We start from the raw sequence: 24,126 nt of genomic DNA, 5'->3' as shown, positions 1-24,126 counted from the left end.
TCGATGCACCTGAAAAAATATCTGCTACATGCTGCAATTTTACAGGCATCGATGTATTCCTCTGGCAGATCGTTTTCTGCACTCACTATGCTCTGCTAAAAAAAAAAGTTGCATCTCCGGTTCCTTTCAAACCTTCCCATCTTCAACTGCCAAAATTGGCCTTGCCTCAGTTTAGAACCTGAAGTTGTGCACAAGTCTTAAACATTTCCATAACTACCTTAGACGTGTTGAATTACTGACACTGGTCCCAAAATGATCCTCGAACGATATCAACCACTTTCGCTGCCTAATTCACAAAACGAAAACCAGACTTGTCCTTCTCAAGTAGAATCAGCTGCATATTGACTGAAAAAGGTTTTTTTTGGACGTTCTTGCAATGTTCTTCCTCATCCAAGCTCTTAACACTGTGACAAGACCCTGTGGAATTAAAAAAAAACAAAACCTGGTACTATTTCCGCACTATTTTCTTTTCTTACAGGTACAATCATCCTTCATATGTATTCCTCAATTTCTCCTTGACTGCTGGACAGTATTACATTACTACTAAGGCAATCATTGCCTTCTGAATTCTCAATTCCTTTCATACCGTTTCACTGGATGATCTCCTAGTACGATCATCGCTTAATACTTCCACGATCTTTTCCCTAATAAAAGTGCCACATTTTACGAATGTATATTGTAACGTCTATATGTTCGCGCTAACTTTAAATATATTCTTTAACCGCTTCGAGATGGCCTTGATCCCGTCAAAATGAAGTTGACGCATCACTCTGAAGTCTCATTCGCGAACACAGAAAGACATGCCTGTCCTCCAGACTGAGATTCTAATTTCACAACTGTTCGTTAGGACGTTGCCGCATCCAGCTTTACAACAGAGCCAGTGCTGGTGTCAAACACCAAGCTGCTGCTATCATTTTTCTGAGAAGCTATCACCACTACCACTGCCAACCGCACTCCCGCTCGCTGCCAGCCTCAAACAATTTACGAATCAGTATACATGTTTGAGTGGGGAAATAGTGACAAGAAATTCCCGCACTACGTGCTCACCTCTCCTGACGATCACCAATCTACAAAGAATGTAAATGTGTTATGACCGCCCTCCAAATGTACTATCCATTTCACTCTCAGGCTCATGCATGCTCCTCAATGCTTCCAACTGCAACTTGAACCGATCCACACGGACTGAGAGGAGTTGCAGTCAGGCACACTGCATTCGAACACAACAAGGTAATTTAGTTGGAGAAGCTTTACAAAATACTACAGTACAAACTGACCACAGTACTGACATATGAGTTCTCGATGATGGACCACCAAATTTCGGCACACAGATGCCGATGTCGGAGGTGATGGCACAGTGGTAGTTATACTCCCTCCAGATCTGAAGGCGAGGGCGTCCTGGTGATGTGATGAACAGGGAGCGAGTGCAATGAAACACTTGGCTACAACGCTGGTGGCAGGATAGAGGCCGTCCAATACGAAGAAGTTGGGGCCTGCACATAAAGGATAAGTTGCACTTAAATTGGAGGAGTATCAATGCTTTGGTCGAGGTATTTGCAAGAGCACTTTACGATGGCTTTAAATAGTTTGGCAGGGGAATGGGAACCAGAGGTACAGATCAGAGGAGAAGGTAGTTGCAGAATCGTCAGGAATGGAATGCAGAGCACATTTGACAGGGCAAAGGGATGAGTAAATTATGTTTGTTTCAATGCAAGGCATATCAGGAATAAGGCTGATGAACTTAGAACATGGATCGCCACTTGGAATTATGATGTCAGGTTCACAATGGAATTTTGGATAACTTATCAAACTGAAACAGGAAATAAATAGCAAGTTGAAGCAGCCTTTGGATGACAAGAGAAGTGGAGATTCTCGTCAAGAGAAAGAAGGACGCTTACTTAAAGATGAGGTGGCAGGGATCTGGCACAGCTTTAGACGATTAAAGGCTCGCTCGGAAAGAACACAAAAATGAAATGAGGAGAGCTAGGAGGAGTACGAAAAGGCCTTGGCAGTAAAAATATGAAAATTCAACGGCGTTCTGCACTTCCGTAATGAATAATAGAATGGTCAGAGAGAGGGCAGGGCCGATCAGGCTAGTGCAGGTAACTTAGGCCTGGAGTGGGACGAGATAAGGGAGGCCCTGAATAAGTCTTTTGTTTCAGTATTCACTCGAGAGAGGGACCTGCTTGATCGTGCGAAGACCTTGGAGCAGTTTAATGGGATTGGTCAGATTTATATTAAGAAAATGGATTTGTTGGAAATTCCGAGAAACTTCAAGATTGCTAAGTCAGCAGGGCTGGACCAGATATATCTACAAAAAACGAGGAATGAGATTGCTGCGCCTCTGGCGATGATCTTTGTATCCTCACTGTTCACGGGATTAGTACCAGCTCACTGGAGGGAGACGAATGTTGTCCTTTTTTAACGAAAGACAATAGGGAAATCTCTGGGAATAATACAACCGTCAGTCTGTGGCAGGCAATGTACTCAGACAACCGTCATCATGGTCCACAACACCACATATTGCTAACTTACTAATCATGCTTTGTACATTCTAATCCAAGCCATTTTATATACAACAAACAATTATCGGCCTAGCATCGTCTCCTCAGACATTCCACTGAACACAGATCTCCTGTCCAACAAGTATCCTTCCACTACTACCACCTGATTCCTTCCATCTTAATAATTATGTATCGAATTTGCCAGCAATCCCTGGGTTCCATGCGATATAACCATCCTGAGCACCCTATCATTTGGAACATTTCCAAAGACCTTTTTGAAATCCATACAGACCATGCCCAACGCCCTGCCTTCGTCAACACTGTTGGTCACTTCATTAAATAACTCTAACTAATTTGTTAAGCATGATCTCCCACGCAACAAGCCATTCTAACTGTTCCTAATCAAACCCTGCCTTTCAGAATCTTCACAATTAACTTACCCACCACAATGTTTACGCTTGCCGGAGTATATTTCCCAAGTTTTTCTTCTTCGCACTTCTTGAATAATGACACCAAGTTGGTCAACCTCCAATCTTGCAGGACCTCACTCTTGGCTAACAATAATGCAAAAATATCAGCATGAGCTCCAACAAAGTCTTTCAGCGTGTCTTGCAGCGTTCTTGGATTTATCTGCACAGGGCTAGGAGGTTTATCCACCTTCAAACATTGTAATACATCCAACACCTCCTCTACTGGGAAAGGGACTGTTTCCAAGATATGACCACTAACTTCAGCAAGATCCTAAGTCTTAAATTCTTTCTCTACGCTAAACACAGCAAAGAAGTATTCACTGAGGACCTTGTCCATCTCCCTTCACACGTATATATTTCCTTGGTCGTTGAGAGACCATATTCTCAATTGCATAATACAGTTTCTCCAATTATATGTAAATAAATCAATTTTTACCAATTATCCTGTGCCTTCTGCCAACAATTGAAATAATCTGTAGTCCGATAAACAATGTTATAATTAATAAAATGATCTTGCGAAAATGCCTGTGAGGAGAGAAAAATATAATTGGTTTCTCAGTCCATCCCTCCACGCTTAACGTCAATACATTTATGCTGTCTGCATCTGTGTGTTGCTGGACGTTTATTTGGGAGTTAGTGCTTTCATCTTTAAAGTTATATATCGATAGCCCATGACTTTTTAGCCACTGTTACAAGTTTAGAATTAATTCTTGGCAAGTCCAGACATCTGGCCTGCGCTTATTGCCGAATCATGTCCGACGAATTGGGAAAATCGGTGCACTCAATGTGCACTTTTATTACAACTTTGAGATTAACGGGACTATCATCTACAATGTTTCGTCTCTGAGGGATAATGCTACTGTACATTACTGAGGATTCTGGACTACCAAGTCTGATCAAGCACTATGTCGTGTGAACACAGTCTTCCAAATTCTGGCCTCAACCACTTTCCTTCTGAGCCTGTAGGTTGGAAGGACGTTGGCATAAATTGATAAATCCATTAACCTGTTTGTTAATTCCCAGAATATGGAGGACCTGCTGGCAACTCACTGAATGTTGAGAAAACAATATGTGGAGGCATTCTCTCTACCATTTGCAATGCAAGGATCGTGAAATGAATGTAGTCATTGTCTGATGCAAACAACACGGACAGGTCAAATACATAAAATGCATCGTTCACTCTCAGAAGAGGTTTTTTTTTGCAATTGGAACAGTATAAAAGAAAACTGCACTCTCGTGAATGCATAGAGGGGCGGCAGAACCGAAGGCAAATCTAAATCAGTTATGAAGAGGATAATAGAACGAATTATGGCAACAAGTATTGGAATCCAACGCAATGCCAGAAACTCATCATGCTTTTAGAGTTATTTACCTCTCTCAGAAATGTCAAATCTCTACATTACGATACATTCATGACCGAACGTTTGTACTTTCTTTCTGTATAATGACTCATGCTAGTTATGAGCTACACTGTGTCACAATGCTCGTCTTTTTACAAGATTACTATGCCATTGAGATTCATTGTTCCAAAGAGGTTGTAATTGGCCAGATTCCAACTCGGCTGCTTTGAAACGTTTGTTGGGGACATTTTTTGTTTACCAAGAAGGATAATGCTTCTGACCAGAGCATTTCATGTCTTAAAAAAAACCCATCTAATCGAAGTGAAGTGGCCAGCTAGCTGTGAAGCTAATGTTCGTTTAGATTGGAGATTTTAATTCAGATCTGCGTTCTGTATGATGAAAGGCTTCTGAGGCCAGTCCAGCTGGGAACTCGTTTTCTCACACTTCTAGTCTGTAAGCTCTAATTTGTTTCAGTTTTACTCTTTTTCCAAAATGATGTGCTCCTTGGGAGACTGTTGCACGTTTCTTTGCGGAGCAGCATCATTTGGTCTGGACATCTCTCACGATTTTGAATCAGGTAAGTTATTCGGTATTCTATTTACTGGTCTTTCTGTTGCAATCCATAATTTTCGAATAAATTCTCTTTATTAAAACCTTTGAAGTCGGATCAGCTAATTCACTCTGGGAATATCTATGATACATTTACCTGAGACAAATAGCAAACTTAACGTCAGGGATACCTGCATAAAATTGTTTTGACGGTGTCGGGCCTGGTCTGTAACAACTGCGAAACTAAATACATTAGTTCCACGTCAACGTCATCAGTTGGAAAATGGCAGAAAGTGAAAGGAAGCCAAGTTAATAACTGGTCGCTGGCCTGGGCTGAATTTGAAAAACTGGAAAAGAATATTTCGAAGTGGGAGTAGGCAACTCAATTCCTCAGTACCCGCTCCACCAGAGAACATGATCATGACTGAACGTTTACTGATCTCAACTCCAGTATCCTATATTTTACCTATCTCATTTTCTGATAACTTTCATAGGAAGCACATTTATTCGTCTCTTGAATTCGTCAGTTGATTATGCCACCACTGAACTATTTCAGTGAGTGCCACAGATTCAGAACTCTCTGAGAGAATTAGTTCCTCCTCATCTCAATTTTGAATCTGCCTCCTCTCATTCTCTCCCTCAATGAAATTTTGTTTGAAACTGTCCTACAAGCGAGATCACTTGATAAACAACCTCAGCTAACAAATGGGCTTTCGTATTTGTTTAACCCAGTTCGGACCTGCTCTCATTCTTCTGAACTGCAGCGAGTAGAAGTTCAAGTCTTTTAAATACTGATACGATGACAGCCCGTTCAAGACCGGAAAATAGCCTGAGGAACATCCTCTGAATTGCATGCAGTGCCAACATACCCTCCCTCCAGTGAGGAGACCAAAACTAGAAACAATATTCCAGGTGTGGTCTTACCAAAGCTTGACAAAAGTATAACAACCCGTCTTTACTTCTAATAATTGCATATTTTTACATTAAATGCAAGGAATTCATTTCCTGGTCATTTTATGCAGAATATACATAGTTGAGGTTCGACAAGAGAATCAATAATTACTGAACAAGCCCAATAATTACCGTTCACCAAGCACAGAATGCCGCATTTAACTCTGCATTCCATCAGGCAGCTAATACTCTATGCCAACCAATTCTCCACCCTTTAACTCCTGTGAGCTAACCTCCTCGATCAGTCTAATATACTGCACTTTGTCAAACACCACCTGGAAGTCAAGGAATATTGTGTCCATTGCATTCCCATCATTCACCTTGCAGGTTACATCATTAAAGGACCTCAGCAAATGTTCCAAATACAACTTCCCCTTCATGAAGCCATGCTGACACTTCGTTGATCCTGGTGTTTAGTTATTTCTTCCTTTCTGATCAACTCTATCAACTTTCACACGACAGACGCGAAACGAATTGATCTATATGCACCATTTTTTGTGTATGTCCTCTTTTGAATAGGGGTGTCATGCTATTCTGTTTCCAATCTACCGATAACTGTCCACTATCCAGAGTATGTTGTAAAATCATGACGAATGCAATCAGCATATCCCCTGTCACTTCTTTCAATTACCTGCAATGCAAACCATCAGGTCCTGGGGACTTAACTATATTTACACTCAACAGTTCACTGAATATTTTCTCCCGAGTTATTGTAATTTCACCAACGTACTCTGTAGTTCCTGCAGTTTTTGAGACCAAGGTTTTTAATGCTGCGATATGTCGCATCTCTCTACTATGCTGCCATAGTTGCTCTCAAGTTCTACACTTTAATATTGTTTGCCAAAGCCAAGCTGAGCCAACTCATTCCTTAGGCCTGAATAATTACGTTGTCCAAAGCTTTGCCTCTTGAATGAGACGCTTTCTTCACTCCTTCAAAAGAATGTCTTCTCTGACAGATTGTGGTCACTCCTTTCAAGCGCATCTTTCACTGAAAGACTAGTTAAGGATCGCTAGTTGTTATCAAATCTAAAACAACCTGTTCGCATTCTGGCTCTACAGCATGCTGCTATAATCAACCATTTCTCAAACATTGCATGAGACTTTCATCAAGGTTCCCTTACCTAATTCATTAATTCAAACAATTCGCGTGTTCACGTCACACATAATTATTGTTGCACCCTTCTCACAATCCCTCATTATTTTTCTGTTTATGCTATGCCCTATTATGGAAGGATTGAACGGGGGCATATACATTACTCTGACATTTTTTGAAGATGCAACCGTAGAGTTGGCAAAAGTGAGCAAGTCGATGTGGTCTATTTGGAATTTCACAAAATGTTTGAGAAAGCCGCACATAAGAGATTATAGTACAAGAGTAACGCACATGGGTTTGACATAGTTCCTGAATAGAAAACTGTTTGGCAGAGAGCAGGCAAAGAAGAGGAATTAATATTTCTTTTTCATTTGGTAGAGAATAACTGGTATGGTGTCAGAATGATTCGTTCTAGTATCGAAGCTATAAACAATATATGTTAATGATTTGATTGAGGGAACAAAATGTAACATCTCAAATCTAGCAGGCAGTATCACATTCGATGGGATGGTAAAATGTTTCGAAGATGCAGAGATCCATCAGCAAGTTGTGAACAGATCTGCTGAGTGGGCAAAGCAATGGCAGATGTTATGAAATTGGCAGAAATTTGAGGATATTCACTTCGAATGCAAAAACAAGACGGCAGATTACGAACTGAATGGCTGCGAATTGGGAGGAAGCAAGTGTGCAGTGGGACTTTGGACTTCTTGTGCATCCGTGCAACAGACGGTAAACAAGGCAAATATTATGTTGGCCTTCACTGCGAGTGCAGGGACAGGGATGTTTTGTGGCTGTTATATAAGGCCTTGGTGTGGTCACATCGAAAGGTTGTCTGCTTTTTTGAGGATGGATGCTCTTGCTCTCGTGGGAGTGAAGTGAAGTTTTACCAGAGTGATTCCGGGGATGGTGGGACTAACGTATGAGCAGACATTTACTCAGTTATGTTTCTTTTTCGTTGAGTTCGGATGAATGAGCGAGGATCTCATATAGACGAAGAACAGTCTAAGAAGAATAGACAGTGTAGATGCAGAGACGATGTTCCTGATGGTTGGGACGTCCAGAATCAGGGGTCACTGTATGAGGATTCGGGTGGACAATTTAGGACGTAAATACAGGGTAAACCTGTGTAAATCATTACTACAGGAAGCATGAAATGTGGTCAAGAAGAGGCTGGGTATAGCACTTGAGGCCGTCTTGTTATCAAACGTTATGGGGAGAAATCACGGTTAGGCTATTGAGTTGTACCATCAGTCATAATAGTGATGGATGACTGAGCAGGCTGGAAAGGCTGAATGGCATCCTCCCAGTTCAATATTCAATCTGTCCATGTTTAAAGTTCCTCCCTTGATTTTAATTTCCACTTGAAATAATTTAATATTCTGATCCTTCATGCCAGTTTCTTTTCTGAGTGCAGCTGCCATTTCATGCTTGATCATGAAAGGAACTCCACCTCCTTGACTTTGCTTTCAGAATATTGTGCACATGTAAACACGGCATGGTGCGTCAGTGGTTTGCACTGGTGCCTCACCGCATCAGGGACACGGGTTCGATTCTAGCCTCCCCGTCTCGGCGTGGGTTTCCTCCGGGTGCTCCGGTTTCTGCCCACAGTCACAAGGATCTGCAGATCAGGTGAATTGGCCATACTACATTGCCCAGTGTAAGGTGCACTAGTCAGAGGGAAATGGGTGTGTGTGGGTTACTCTTTGGAGGGTTGATGTGGACTTGTTGGGACGAAGGGCCTGTTTCCACGCTGTAGGGAAACTAATCTAATAACATGAAAACTAGGAGCAGAAGTAGGTCATCTGGCGCTTGGAGCGTGCTCTGCCATTCATAAAACTGTTGCTGATCTTTTCGTGGATTCAGCTCCACTTAGCCGCACTGTCATCATCACCCTTAGTTCCTTCCTTGATTAAAAACCTGTCTTACCTTTTAAAAAGTTTACAAAAATGGCATCAATACTTCACTGCGCAAGGATTTCCACAGATATAGAACCCTCTGGATGAAGAAGTTCCTTTCCAATTCCGGGCTAACTATGCTCCCCATGATTTTAATGCTATTCCCTCCTGTCCTCGTTTCAACTGCCTATGGAAACATCCTCTCTGCTTCGATCTGATCTGTTCCCTTCATAGTTGTATTTGTTTGAGTGAGATCACTACTCATTCTTCAATAATCGAATGAATACAATACCAGTCTACTCAGTGTGTCCACATAAGTCGGCCACCCTCACCTCCCCAATTAACCTCGTGTACCTCCACTGCAGCCCCTCTAGTGATTGTACATCCTTTCTAATGTATGGAAACCGAAACTGCAAGCAGTATTCCAGTTGTGCCCTTAACGACGCCTTTACAGATGCAACAAGAAGTCCCTGCTTTAAAACACAATCCCTTCAGCAATGAAAGGCAAAATTTCATTTCCATTCCTAATTCCTTCTTCTGCCTGCAGACCAACGGCTCTGTGATTCATGTAAAAGTACATCCGGGCCCCTCTGAACACAGCGTGCTGCAACATTTTTCAATTTAAACAATCATCGTTTTTTACTGTTACTCTTAACAAAGTGTAGGACTTGCCGTTTATTGACATTGTATGCCACCTGCCACGGCTTTGTTCATTCACTTAAAGCATCTAAGTTCCTCTGCAAGGTTTCAAAGTCCTCTGTGCACTTTGATCGGTCACTCATTTCAGTTCCACCTACAAACTTGACACAGTCAAAGTGGTCCCCAACTCCAAATCATCTATATAAATTGTAAATAATTTCAGTCCCAACATTACTGGCTGAAGCACACCACAAGCTACATATTGCCAACTAGTCTGTCAATTATTTTGTCACCGCTCTTTGTTTCCTGTTAGTCAACCAGTTCTCTAGCCTTTCTAATAATTAAACCGTAACACCATGCATCTTTATGTTATGCAGCAGCCTTTGTGTGGCACGTTGTCCTAGTCTTTTGGAAATCTAGCTACACCAGATCCACTGGATCACCGCTGTCCACCTCGCTCAGCATGTCTTCATAGAATTCCAAAGACTTGTTAGCTATGACCTATCTTTCATGTATACATGCTGCGTCCACTCAACTGGAGAATTTCGATCAAAATGCTTGCTATTTCTTCCTGTATAATAGACTGAAACATCTTCCCATGACAAAGACTAAGCTAACCGTTCGATTGCCTAATACATCTTTTGTCTAATTTCCTTTTTAAACAGTGGTGAAACACATGCTCTTTTCGAATCTACTAGATCTGCCCCAGAGTCCAGCGCATTTTGGAAAATTATACAAGTGCACTTTCCGGTTCTCCCGCCATCTCTTTTACGTCTCTGGGATGCATTCCACCAGGGCCACGAGACCTCTCTACCTGAGCTCCTTCAGCATGTCTCACAGTACACGAATAATGATTGTTTCCATGTAGTCATCTAACTTCATCACTTTGTGAATTATTGGCATGTTCTTAATGTTGGACACTGTGATGACCGATGAAAAATACATATTCGATGCCTGAGCCAAGTCATCCTACCTTCTAACTAAATGCCCCTTCTCATCCTCCAAAGGATCAACGTTTATTTTAGCAACTCTTTTTGTTTTATATTTTATAGACGTTTTTGCTTTCCATCTTTATAGCTTGTGCTCGTCATTTTTTTCTCGTGTTCTTTGATCCTTTTCTTTATAACGACGCTTGTGAGTTTCTGGTGACCTTTAATTTATTATTCCAAATCTTCTATTTTCCTACTATACTTGACCAATTTGTATGCCTTCTGTTCCAATTGGGTAGAATACTTTTTTTTTTCGAAAAACACCGTGAAAGATTATCCTTTTTCTTACAGTCCTTCATTTTCACTGAGTATACTTTTCCTAAAATCTTTGGAAAGTTGCATTAAAAGTCTTCCACTGCAAGTCAACTGTCCCACCATAAAATATTTGTTTCCAATCTACTTTAGCCCAGTTCCCCCTCAGTCTATTGTAGTCTCTGTTGTTTAAGCACAGAACTCTGCTTTTGGCTTTTACCTTCACATGTCCATCTGTGTTCTGAATTCAAAGATACTGTGTTTGCTCTTTCCAAGAGGATCCCTAACTATGGGGTCATTAGCTATTTCTGTCTCATTACACAGGGCATCACCAAGGATTGTTTGCTCCTTCTTCGGTTTCATTGCATTCTTCTCAAAGTTACTATCTCGGATGCACTCAACATAACCCGTCCACAAAGCGGCCCAGACAGAGCTGGTTCGAACAATCAAATGAGATTAAAATCCCCCGTGATAGTTGCCGTGTCATTTTGCAGGCATTAGTATTTTTTTCATTTTTTTGCCCTCTCCCGTGTGATGTCATTATTTTGTGTCCTTTTGACTGTGCATATCAGTGAGTTTTTTTGTCTTCGAATTTCTAATTGCCACCCAAATGAATTCAAACGTATTCCGATGTTGTCCCTGAATATCAGAGCTACACCACTTCCTTTACCTTCCTGTCGGTCGTTCCAACTACTCTGAAACGCTGGAGAATTAACTCTCAGTCATGGCCATCCTGTAACCATGTCTCCATAATGTCTACTAAAATATATTCATTCGAAATGACTTGTGCTGTTAATTCATTGACCTGATTACGAATTCAGGTAAAGTACTCTAATGGTAGTAGTCATACTCTCATGATTTCCAACACATCTCAAAATATCTCCTCAGTTAACTTCCCTTTTTAATTCTTATATTGATTAGAGTGGTGCTGCAAAAGCAGAGCAGGTCAGGCAGTATTCGAGGAGCAGGAAAATCGACGTATCGAGCAAAAGCCCTTCATGAGGAATAGAAGAAGGGTGCCTGCAGAATGGAAAGACAAATGTGAGGGGGTGGGGTGTGGAGAAAGTAGCATATAGTACAATAGGTGAATGGGGGTGGGGATGGAGGTGATAGTTCAGAGAAGAGGGTTGGGACCTTTCGCAAAGAACACAATGCATGAATGGGGTGGGGATGAAGGTGATACGTCGGAGAGGTGGGTAGAGTGGATAGGTGGAAAGGAAGATAGGCAGGTAGGACAGGTCATGGGGCAGTGCTGAGCTAGAGGCTGGAACTGGAGTGACATGAAGAATCTTCCTTTCCACCTATCCACCCCACCCTCCTCTATGACCTATCACCTTCATCCCCACTCCATTCCCCCATTGTACTCTTTGCTAACTTCCCCCACCCTCCTCTCTGACCTATCACCCTCCTCTCTGACCCCAATCACCAATTGTAATCTATGCTACATTCTACCCACCCCAACCCCCTCACATTGAACTCTCCACTCTGCAGACAGCCTGCCTCTATTCCTGTTTAAGGGCTTTTGCCTGAAACTTCGATTTTCCTGCTCCTCGGATGCTGCCTGACATGCAGTGCTTCTCCAGCACCACTCTAATTTATTTAAAGAGATGGTCTATCCACACATTGGGGGCTTTAGAACTGGGGGCATGTTCTGCGATTTAGGACGTGACTGTGCAAGTGAGATTTCGAAAGAGCTGTTCCACGCAAAGGGTGCGAAATATTTGGAACATTTGCAGAAATGGCAGAGGTTGCTGCGTCAATTATTAATTTTAAGTCTGCGTGAATGATTTTTGCTTCACGCCAAGATTTAAGGGATATGAAGTAAAGGAAATTGCCTTTGAACTGTGCATTTTGGCCAAGAGATGACGAGAGTGTAGACTGAGGGGAACGAAATTTTGGAAAAGTTCTAAGAGTTCAATCATATAGTTTGCGGTCTGGTAGGACTGTTAACAAGCTGGGGAGGATGCTGAAGGACTAGGGCAGACGAAGAGAGTGGAGAATGAAGTGACTGATCGAAAACAAGGACATAAAATGCGAGGTTACGAATGTTCATAAGATGTTTAGATGTGTAAACTATACTTTAAATTGGGAAGCGTTCGATAGGTGGGCGAGTTGGTCTGAAAGGAAGTGGCTGAAGACAATATTTTAATATTTATGTCAAATGATTGTCTAAAAACCACAACAGATTTTTATCCATATCTATTTTTAATCGTTGTGTCAATCAACATCGAATAGCCATATTATTTTGCAAGCTTTCGCATCAAGACAGTCAACTGTAATGTTAAAATGGAATACAATATGGATAAAAAATAGAACGAGATGCAATATGATTGCAAGGAGAAGGGGCATAGATTGTTTTCTCAATTAGAGAGGAATTCAGAATTTTGAAGCCATGAGTGATTTGTGAGTCCTGTTTCGGGGTTTCTATAGTTTGGTTTGCAGGTTCACTTGGAGGGAAGGAAGCCATCCATTTTGACAGTGCTAGAATGAAAATCCATGGATATTCTGCTACTGCTGTGCAAGGCTCTAGTCGGATTATATTTGGAATATCGTATGTCAATTAGTCTAAATCGTCGTTGTGAAGTAGGGCGTGTCATGGGAACCAAGAGCAGGAGTTAATCTTGCCGTTTGATTAAATGAGTGATCAGACTGAAGGGATATATCACCAAATTCTTGAATTGTCCTCTGAACCTATTCTGTGTCACGACGTAGATTCCAGTGTTTGTGCAGCAACTCAGGAGCTGGAGAATAAATCCTAATTCTAGGACATATTCGGGCACATAAATGAAATAGCCCAGATTATCCATTCGTTCAAGCATTGCATTCACGGCAAACACTGCCCACAGCAGGATGAAGTTGCCAGAAATCATAAACAGAAGAACAATTGATTTTCTCCTGTTCTCCATCTCCACGTCTCTAGGACCCTCCCCATTGCTCTGAGCCCGGAGTCTCCTGCGGGCTCTGCTGCTCACTACAATATGTCTGACAGTGAAAATGTTGAGTAGCAGAATCAGGAAGAATGGGAGACAGGGTGTGAGAATGTAGTGAACAATTTCAATTATGGCCCATAACTCTAAATTATCATCACTCAATTCTATACCACAAAACATAGGATGATTAGATAAACCATAATTACCGTTATACATAAAAAACCAGCTGATATTATTTAAGCAGCTGAGTACAGTCACTATTCCGAGAACAACCGCCGCTGTCTTCTCACTACAATACTTAGTTTTCAACTTCTGGCAGCGAATGGCCACCCAGCGGTCGAAGGTGAATGTGACGGTGAACCAGACTGAGCAATCGGATGCTGCATAAAGCAGGACAGCATGAATGTTGCACACATCTATAACCTCCAAGAAAATAAAGACGTCTGAATAAACAATCGGAATATGTCTTAATATCAGGTCAAGGATGACCACCAGTAAATCTGCCATTGCCATGGCCATCAGATAGAGAGTGACACACCTGGAGAGTCCACACTTCCCACGGAACAGGATCACAATCGTCACTATATTAACTGTGGAAATGGAAACTTTGATATAAGACACAAGGTTTGATGAGGGAAGAAACTGCAATCATCAACTTTCACTCTATCCATCAGTGGTGCATTATGTTTCCCATTCAGAAATCACATTGCAGAATAATCAACAAATACCTTCCAAATTCGCATTCTCCACTCTGATTTAGGTAATTAGTTAAAATAACGTTATCGGAGAAAGTGTCGAAAATGTGTTGTTGGGAATGCACAGCCTGTCAGGGAGCATCCAAGTAGCAGTAGAATCGACATTTCGAGCAGAAGCTCTCATCAGCAATCAGGGGATAGGCCAATGGGTTGAGAGATCAATGGGAGGGTTTGGACGGTGGGGAAGTTAGCCGAGAATGCGATAGGTAGATGGAGGTGAGGGATTATGGTGATTGGTCGGAAAGGAGGGTGGAAGGGATTTGTGGGAACGAAGATGGACAGTTTAGACAATTCCAGAGGGTGGTGTCGAGTCTGAATGTTGGCTCTGGAAGAAGTTGGAACAAGAGGGGTGGTGGCGAATGAAGAAACTGAAGAAACCTGCATTGATCCCATGTGGTTGCAAAGAGCAAAGGCGGAAGATGCGGCATTATTCATCCAGTTGTTGGGTGGCTAGATGTTGGATGTGGAAACGGCTCAGGATGTGCATGCATTTGGCGGATTGGGAAGGGGAGTTAAAGTATTTGGCCACAGGGCGATGGGGACTTTGTGCGTGTGTCTCGGAGATGATCTCCGAAATGTTCTGCAAGTAAGTGCCCTAGCTCCTTTAATTGGAGGAGTGCACAGTGAGAGCAACAGACACAGTAGAAGATGTGTGTGGAAGTGAAGTTAAATTACTTTCGGTTATGGAAGGACCCTTTGGGACTTGGACAGTGGTGAGTCGGCGGAGGTTTTGTATGTCGTACATTGGCAAGGGATGATGCTGGGAGTGGATTGTGGGTTGCTGTGGGCTGTGGACCGAACAAGGGAGTCCGGAGCAAATGGTCTCTGCGGAACGCAAGTAGGGTTGGACGGGAAATATATCTCTGGTGGCATGGTCTGTTTGTAGATGGTATAAATAGCCGAGGATGATGCGTTGTATCTGGTGGTTGGTGGGGTAGAAGGTGAGGAGCTGGGGGGGGGGGGGGGGGTGCGGTCTGTGCTTGCTGTGATTGGGTGGGTGCACTTCAAGGGCATATGTGCAGAAAAAGAGATGTGCTGAAGGCTGTCGTCGACCAAGTGAGACGGGAAATTACTCTCTGTGTTACGTCTGGCGCCAGAAACGGAAATAGAGAGGTACAGAAAAGAGGGAGGTGAGCGAAATGGTCCAGGTGAATTTGTGGTCAGGGTATAAAGTCTTATTAAAATTTATGTACTGTTCAAACACCTCGTTGTAGCACGAGATGGCGCTGATACAATCATCAATATAGCGGGGGAAATGTTTGGGAATGGTGCCGGTGCAGCTGCGAAGATGCACTGTTCCCCATACTCGAGGAAGAGGCAGGCACTGCTAGGAACAATACTGTTGTCTATCGCTACTCACCAAACCAGTTGACAAAGCGGGCACAGTGGCAGGTTGCTGCACTAATCTCCACAACTCTGAAGATTGGCATCAACTCAGGGACGCATTTTCCTGCTGCCCACTTAACCACGCGCTCACCCTCCAACACCAAACTATCATCATCTAGACCGCCGACAAACTCATCACCTCGGGGATCTCCCATCCACAGCCTCAAACCTCAGCCGGCAACATCGCATTGCCCGGTTCTATCTACGACCTAAAATTCACAAACCTGACTACCCTGGTTGACCTAATGTCTCACACATCTCCTTCCACAAAGAACGTGCTAATCCATACCTCGGCACTCTCCTGTCCAGCTTGGTCTAGGTTCTCCCCGCATATGTTCGGGCTGTCACCCAATCCATCCACCTCTCCTTGACATTCATTTATCTGGCTCCCAAGCCTCATCTTCACCATGGATATGTAGACCCCCTTCATATTCTTCTGCCATAAATAAGGCCTGCAAGCCCTCAATTTCGTCCTCATCCGATGACCCAAATGGTACAGTTCCACTGACACGATCGTCCGATTTGCTAAACTGGACCTCACCCTCAACAAAACCTTCTTCCAATCATCTCACTTCCTGCAGTGAAAAGAGTTAATCCTGGCCACCTGCATGGATCCCAATCTCCACCATTTTCACCGCTTCATCAAGAATGTATCGGCGACATCTCCCGCTCCCGAGAGCAGCATGAACAATTCATTAGCCTCACCAATACCTTCTACCCTGACCTCAAATATACCGAGACCATCTCGGGCACCTCCCTCCACTTCCTGTCCGTCTTCTTTTCCGGTGACAGACCCAACACTGATATCGAATTGAATCCCACTGCCTCCCACAGCTACCTGCACAGCACCTCCTCCCACCTTGGCATCTGTGAAAGCTCGATCCATTCAGTACAATTTATCTGCCGCATCTAAGCCACCAAAGAAATTCCCAGATGGCCTCCATCTTCAAGGTCTGCAAATTCCTCTCCCCCGAGCCGAAAACTCTCTCCAGTGCATCTCCTCCATTTCGCTCACCTCTTCCCTTAAACCCTAACCCTTCAATTGCAACAAGGTCAGAATTCCCCGCTCCTCTACTTGCACCACACCAACCTCGAGGTACAACTTAACACCCTCAGTCATGTCTGCCACTTTGGATATATTTCTCTTTCCACTGCTATCTGCCTTTCGCAGCAACCACTGTGACTCCCTCGTTAGGTCCACGGCCTCCACCACCACATTATCCACTCCTGGCCCCTTTCCTTCACATCACTGAATGACAGAACTTGCAGAGACACCTTCAAACTCACCTCCATCCATGTTCCAAAACGATCCTTTCGCATTTGCACAGAGATTTAGCGTTGTTTCTGCACACGTCATCTACTGTTGTCATTGCTTTTGGTGTGATCTCCTCGAAATTGGGTGACTGGAAGGCGACTTGTGGAACGTTTCTGAGATCATCTATCGGTAACATGGAGTAAATAATCCCAACGCCCTGTGGCAGAACACTTTACCTCCCGTCTTAACAGTCAAGAACATGCGAGTCCTGGATCTCCTCCACTGCCAGACTCTCGTCTCGCGACGCCTGGAGGAAGAATACCTTATCTTCCGCCCATGGGATCCTCCAATGCACCGGATCAATGTACATTTCACCAGGTTCTTTACTTCCCTCCCACCCCACTCCCCACCCTATTCCACAGCCAACCTTCAAAATCAGCTCCGCCCTCATGAACTGTCCTAACTCTCCATTTTTCTTCACCTCTCCGCTCCGCCCTCTTTTCCAAACAATCTCCATCATTGCCAAACTCAATTTAAAAATCGCATTCTCAGTTATCTTTCCCTGCAAATCCCATTTATCCCTCAGGCCCCTTGTCCCACCCCCTCATTGCTGATGATGGTCTGATGCTCTAAACGTCATCTCTCCTCCTCCTGGGATGCTGCCACTCCACTGTGCTTTTCCAGCACCACCCTTTTCGACATGGGGCGTATTTTGCGAGTGTGTGCGGGTGCGACTGTCAGAATATATGCGTGTTTGTCATAGATTGTGGTGTGAATGTGTGTGTGTATCTGTATGTCTGTGTGTGTCTGTGTATGTGTGTACGTGTGCACGTCTGTAATAGATACAGCGAGAAAGTGAGAGTGAATGTTTATGTGCATTTGGGAAAGAATCTGAAAGATTGTATGTGAGTGATAGTGGGTGTATGCATTTTGGTAAAAGTGAGATTCTGTGGAGAGATTGTGTGTGTATGTGTCTCTATCCTGCTATGCTCTCATCTTATATTAAATACAATGGATCTACAGACGCAGGATTTTGGACACATTATTCATGGTCTATCAAACAAATATCGCCAACCTACTGAAGAGGACTGCAGGTGACCTTCCTCATTTGTTCATAGATAAATAGATCCATATGCACGAGAATAAGAAGCAGCGAATCAATCCAACTCGTCTCCAGTAGTCACTATGTCGACAATGTAAGGTAGACTGGACTAATATTGCTTTACAGTTCACCATATATACCAAGGGGAGTAAGGAGGAATCAACAATCGATCTACGAGCAAACGTCGATCAGGAATCGTTTCAGGACCTTGAGTGAAGAGTACAACACGGTTTAGAAAAATGATAAGGACGCTTAGCACTTACGGGGGACACTGATGACAGCAAGTAGTGGGTAGTATATCCTCTCAAAATCCTGAAATATACCTTGGATGTAAAAGGCTCCATTAACCCATGATAAATGGATGCCGTATCCTTCAAGAAAATATGGATAGAAATCATTGAAATTCATGACGCTTTCCCGTCAGTTGGTGGAGGATTATTCTGTGCAGTTAAACCACGAATCCTTATATGGAGCAGAGATAGAAGTCCCTGAGAGACATTACTCATCGATGTGGGGCTGCTATCAACACGTCAACACGTGAGTTTGTTAATAGGATTTTTTATTCCACTTACAGTCAAAGCTAAAAATCCAGATGTCTTTTTTTTGTGAAACTCAGTTGATTTCAGTCACACTTAAAAATCCAGTCCTCTTTTTTGTGAAACCCAAAGCGCTTGTTAAACTAAACTCAGAAAATTACACAGTATATGTGTCGCTCTTTTAACCGGCTGAACCGACAGCAAGACAGTTGGTCTGTTGGAATACAATGTAATTTAAAATAAATATTTTTTTTTTACGCTGTGTATTGAAATGGGGAGAAAATGATCATTCTTACACAACAAGGATGGTTCAAAGAATTTCTGCACGTTTGTTAATTAAGTCACTTCACGCTCAATGCTGACTTCATCGGTGAGAAATACACCCAAATCCAATGCCTCGAAAACCAAGTTCGGGAGTTGCTGTTGGAGCTGGATGAACGTCGGGTCTTTCAGAAGGCAGAGACAGTTAATTTGAGGAGTTACAGGGAGGTAGTTATTCTACAGCCACATGAAGAAGGTGAATAGATTACCGTCAGGGGTAGGGAAAGGGACCATTAGGCAGTGCAGGGAGTTTTTGTGGTGGTACGCCTCAGCAACAAGTATCCCGTTTTGAATAATGTTGGGGGAAAGACGCAACAGGGGTAGGTAATGGGGAATAGATCGCTGGTGGAGAGCCTGTCCCTGCTGCTCAGAGGGGAAGGGGAAGAGGAACAGAGATTTAGTCATTGGAGAGTCCATAGTCAGGAGGACAGAAAGCAGCTTTTGTGGGAACAAGAGTGACTCACGATTGGTTTGATTTCTCCCAGGTGCCAAGGTTTGTGATGTTTCTGATCATGTTATCGTTATCCTTGACGGGTAATGGAAGCAGAGCCAAGTCGTTGTCTAAGTTGTCACCAACGACAGAGGTAGGAAGATAGGTAAGGACCTAAGGCAAAAGTTCAGGGAGCTAGGTTGTAAGCTGAGAGATGGAACAAACAGAGTTATTATCTCTAGTTTGTTGCCCGTGGCTCATGCTAGCGAAGCAAGGAATAGGGAGAGAATGGATTTGAACACGTGGCTGCAGGAATGGTTCAGCTGGAAGAGTTTTGGAATCTTGGATGATTGGAGCTCTTTCTGGGAATGGTCGATTATCGCTAAACAGGATGGTCTCATCTGAACTTGAGTGGTATCAATATGCTGGGTGAGAAAATTGCTTCTGCTCCCTGGTGGCTGGCGGGGGGAAGATAATCCAATGCAAAAAGTCGGATGGGAACTTCAATTGTTGTTGCAGCAGACAGGAGGTTGAGGGTAGTGAGGTCTGGGATAGATTTACAAGGTTGTGAGAGGTTACAGGCAACCCGCAAGTTGGTTTGAAACGTGTGTAATTCAATGGCAGGAGCATTCATCAGTCCATAAGACATAGGAGTGAAAGTGAGGTTATTCGACGCATTCAGTACACTACACCATTCAGCCATGGCTGACAGGCATTTCAATGCTAGTTACCCGCACTCTCGCTAATCCCTTAATTACTTGCATGATTAAGAATTTATCAAATTCTGCTCTGAAGACATTTAATGTCCCGGTCTCCACTGTGCTCCGTGGAAATGAATTTCACAGGTCCGCACTCTCTGGCTGACGAAATGTCTCTTCATCTCCGTTTTAAATTGAACCTCTTTAATCCTCAGGCTGTGCCCACTGTGCCTAGTATTCCCGCCTGACAAACAAATTACCAGCTTCCACCCTTTCTAAACCATGCATTATTTTGTAAGTTTCTATTAGATCACGCCTCAACCTTCTAAACTCCAATGAATACATTCCCAGGATCCTCAGACATCATCATATGTACGGCCTGCCATTCACGGATCATCCGTGTGAAACTCTGCTGGACATGCTCCAGTGCCAGTCCCTCCTTCCTGAGGTGTGGGCCCAAACCTTTAGATGCACAATTCTAAATGTGTCCTAACCAGAGCTTTATGAATTCTTAGTAGCACATCCCTCCTTATAGAGTCCAACTCTCTTCAGATGAATGACAACATTACATTTGCTTTCTTAACCACGGACTCAACCTGCAAGTCAACCTTTAGAGAAACCTAGAGTAGCACTCCCAGATCGATTTGTACTTTGGCTTTCCGAATTTTCTTACCGATTAGAAAATAATCCGTCCCTGAATTCTTTTTTTTAACTGATGTGCAAGACCTCGCTCTTGCTCCGGAATAAGGTGGGTGACCTTACAGCATGGGTTGGCCCCTGAACTTTCAATCTGGTGATCATTTCAGAAACATGATTCGAGGAGGGGCAGGAATAATTGTTTTAGACTCCGGGATTTAGAAGTGTCAGAAAGAACAGAGATGTGTGGCATTTTTAATCAGGGAAAGCACGGCAGCAGCTGAGAGATCGGTTGGGGACTCAACGACTGAAATAATTTGGGATGACATTAGAAACAAGAAAGGAGAGGTCATCTGTTGGCAGGGTTCTATTGGCCTCCGAATTGCTCCAGCGATATAGAAAGGATATCAAAGACGATTCTCAATAGGAGCGAGAGTAATATGTTGTCACGGTGGATAGTGGGCAAGAGAGTTATAAGTTAGCCAGAACAGATCGAAAGAGAGAAGAGTACCAGAAGGGGACAAAAGAGGTTGTTGGCGGATAGGATCAAGGAAAGCCACAAGGCATTCCACAAGTATATCAGGAATAAAAGAATGACGAGGGTAAGGTTCAGGCCAATCGAAGACAATAGTGGAAATTTGACTGGGGAATCTGAGGAATAAGGGAAGCATGTAATAAATACTTTTCTCAGTATTCACATTGTAAAAGGGCAATGTTATTGAGAATACGGAGTTACAGGCTACAATATTGTATGGGACTGAGGTTGACAAAAATGGGTTTTTCGCAATTTGAAAATAAGTAAGCCCCTGTGTTGAATGTGATTTATCCACAGATTCCCTTGCAAACCAGGGAGGAGACTGCAGAGACGTTGGCTTCTATACTTATGTCATGATTGTAGACAGGATTAGTGCCAGAAGGCTGGAGGTTGGTAAATGTCATTCTCTTGTTTAAGAAGGGGACTCGGGACAACCTTGGTAATATATGCCAGTGAGCATTACTTCCGTTAAGGGTAAGATGTTGGAAAAGGTTATTAGCGATAGAATTTATAACCATCTGGAAATGAACAGTTTGATGAGGTCTTGTCAACACTGTTCTGTGAAGAGTGGGTCGTGCTTTATTAACATTACTAAGTGCTTAGAAAAGGTGACAAAACAGGTGGATGAAGGTATAGCGTTGCTATGGTTTAAATGGACTTTAGTAAGGCGTTTAATAAGGTTCCACACGATAGTATGTTTCAAAAAATACGGCGGTTCGGGATGGAAGGTGTTTGAGCGGTTTGAATCAGAAATTGGCTATTTGAAAGAAGACTAATCGATTGATGAAAAAATTTCATCTCGGACTTCAGTTACCAGTGGTGTGCCACCAGGATTTGTTTTAAGCCCACTGCTGTTTGTCATTTCTTCAAAGTGATTTGTATGTGGGTTTGAAAGTTAGGGTTAATAAATTTGCGGATGACACAAAGTTAGGCAGAGTTGCCAATAATGCTGAAGGATGTTGTGGATAACAGACGGTCATACATAAGTTGCAGTGCTGGGCTGAGAAATGGCAAATAGAGTTTAATGCAGAAAAGTGTGAGGTATTTCCCTTCAGAAGGAATGAGAGGAATGCAGGACGGTCAACAGAGAGATCTCGGTGTCCTGGAACATAAATCCTTGGAAGTTACCTCCATGGTTGATAGGGTTTTGGAGAATCCAAATAGTGTGTTGGCGTTTATTGGTAGACGGATTGAGTTTAGGAGCCACGAGGTCATGCTTCAGCTGTATAAGACAATGGGAAAGCCGCTCTTGGAATATTGTGTTCAGTTCTCGTCACTGCATTAAAGGAAAAATGTGGAAGCTTTGGAATAGGGTTCAGAGGAGAATTAGTAGGAAGCTGCCTGGTATGGAAGAAATTTCTTTCGAGGAAAGACTGGGGAAACTGAGGCTGTTTCATTGGATAGAAGAAGATTTTGACGTGACTGATTCAAGACTTAATCGAGATAATCTGATTGTTAGATAGAATGGATAGTGAGTGCCATTTTACTCTCATAGTGAAGGCTACTATGAGGAGACATTTTTTTCGATTGAGAGTTGATATATTTAGGACAGTTATTCCGGTTATTTTCTTAACTCAGAGAGTAGTAAGAGCGTGGAGCGGCCTGCCTGCAACATTGGTAGACTCGCCGACATTGAATGCATTTAAATGGACTTTGGACAGACATTTGGATAATACTGGAATTCAGTAGGTTAACTGGGCATCAAATTAATTTCACGGGTCGGCCCAACATTGAGTGCGTAAGGGCCTGTATTGTGCTGTAAATTTCGACATTCAATGTTCTGTGTTCATTATCATCACTGTTTATACAGTGTCTCAACAAGCGGGAGGCGGCGGGCGGGGCGAGTGACAGAGGAGCCTCAGCTCGTGGTAATGTGAAATAAGCAAACCTTTGTCAAGTGAGCAGATATGAAGATCTATAGGACAGGAACAGGCTAATGCACCCCTACGCTCTGCACCGTTAATCTATCAAATTAACATTTTGCATCTCATTTCATCGAACTCGGCCCTTAACCGTGCATGACTTGGCATTACACGTGCTAATATATATACTTCTTTCATTTTACGAAGGGTTTCACCATGTGCAACATGCCAGCTAGTGATTTCCATATTGAAGCCACTCTCTGTCTGAAAAAAATGCCTCAATTCTCCTCGAAAACGCCTGATCCTGACCTTAAATCTTTGCCACCTGTTCATAGTTCCTTCCCTGAAGGAATTATATTTCTTCTTGCCCACCCTGTCAGGGTCACTGCTAACTTTGTATATCTCAATCACATCAACTCTCTGTCTGTTCTCCTGTCATGCAAATAACCCCAGTGTGTGTAATCTCTCTTCATAACTGAACCTTTTTTGCTAAATTCCCACTTGGCCCTCCAAATCATCATTTCACCCTTTGTAGTGGAATGACGTTATTCTGTGATGTGGATTCCGGAACATACGCTGTGCTCTAGTTGTAGCAGAACCAACGTTCATTGCAATTCCAGGACGCAAACCCTCTGTTTTGATTCACAAATGAATGTACACCATATGCCTTATTAAACATTTTATCCACGAATCCTGACATACTATAGAACAGTTGGCACGTTGGCTAATTAGTTAGCACTGCTGCATGTATCATCAGGGACCTGGGCTTGACTAAAAATCTCAGGCTACAGTCTGTGAGGAGTTTGCACGTAATCCCTGTTTATACGTGGGTTTCTGCCTGGTGGCTCTGAGTCCATCCACAGTCAAAAGGATGTGTGCATTATGATGAATTGCTAATAGTTTTAAAGGATGTGTAGTTCATGTGTGGTCTTCAGGGAAATGAAGGATTACCGGAGTAAGCAGTTGGTCTGGTTTGGATGCTCTTTATAGGGTTGGTGTGG

General features: G+C 43.0%; 1 protein-coding gene across 1 annotated transcript; it reads right to left on the bottom strand.

Annotated features, from left to right (window-relative positions):
• Positions 1-286: 286 nt before the first annotated feature.
• On the bottom strand, positions 287-18,515 carry LOC148138160 (uncharacterized). The gene is made up of 6 exons (XM_087981837.1): positions 18,371-18,515; positions 13,305-14,199; positions 10,937-11,112; positions 2,942-3,055; positions 1,287-1,490; positions 287-417 (listed from the first exon to the last, which is right to left on the bottom strand). The coding sequence occupies exons 1-6, from the start codon at positions 18,513-18,515 to the stop codon at positions 287-289; spliced, it is 1,665 nt and encodes a 554-aa protein (XP_087837963.1).
• Positions 18,516-24,126: the final 5,611 nt, after the last annotated feature.

This window comes from Chiloscyllium plagiosum, unplaced genomic scaffold (assembly GCF_037043375.1).
Source record: "Chiloscyllium plagiosum isolate Xiang-an unplaced genomic scaffold, Cpla_swu_hap1 HiC_scaffold_41, whole genome shotgun sequence".
NCBI lineage: Eukaryota > Metazoa > Chordata > Chondrichthyes > Orectolobiformes > Hemiscylliidae > Chiloscyllium > Chiloscyllium plagiosum.
The sequence above is the reverse complement of the archived record's forward strand: the minus strand, read 5'-3'. Positions and strand labels throughout refer to the sequence as shown.

Coding starts and splice junctions, on each gene's coding strand:
- LOC148138160 (XM_087981837.1), bottom strand. CDS start 18,515: ATGAATTTCAATGATTTCTATCCATATTTTCTTGAAGGATACGGCATC. Junction 14,200..18,370: donor TGCTGTCATCAGTGTCCCCC/GTAAGTGCTAAG, acceptor CCATTTCCACAG/TTAATATAGTGACGATTGTG. Junction 11,113..13,304: donor ATCACTCATTTAATCAAACG/GCAAGATTAACT, acceptor TGTTCGAACCAG/CTCTGTCTGGGCCGCTTTGT.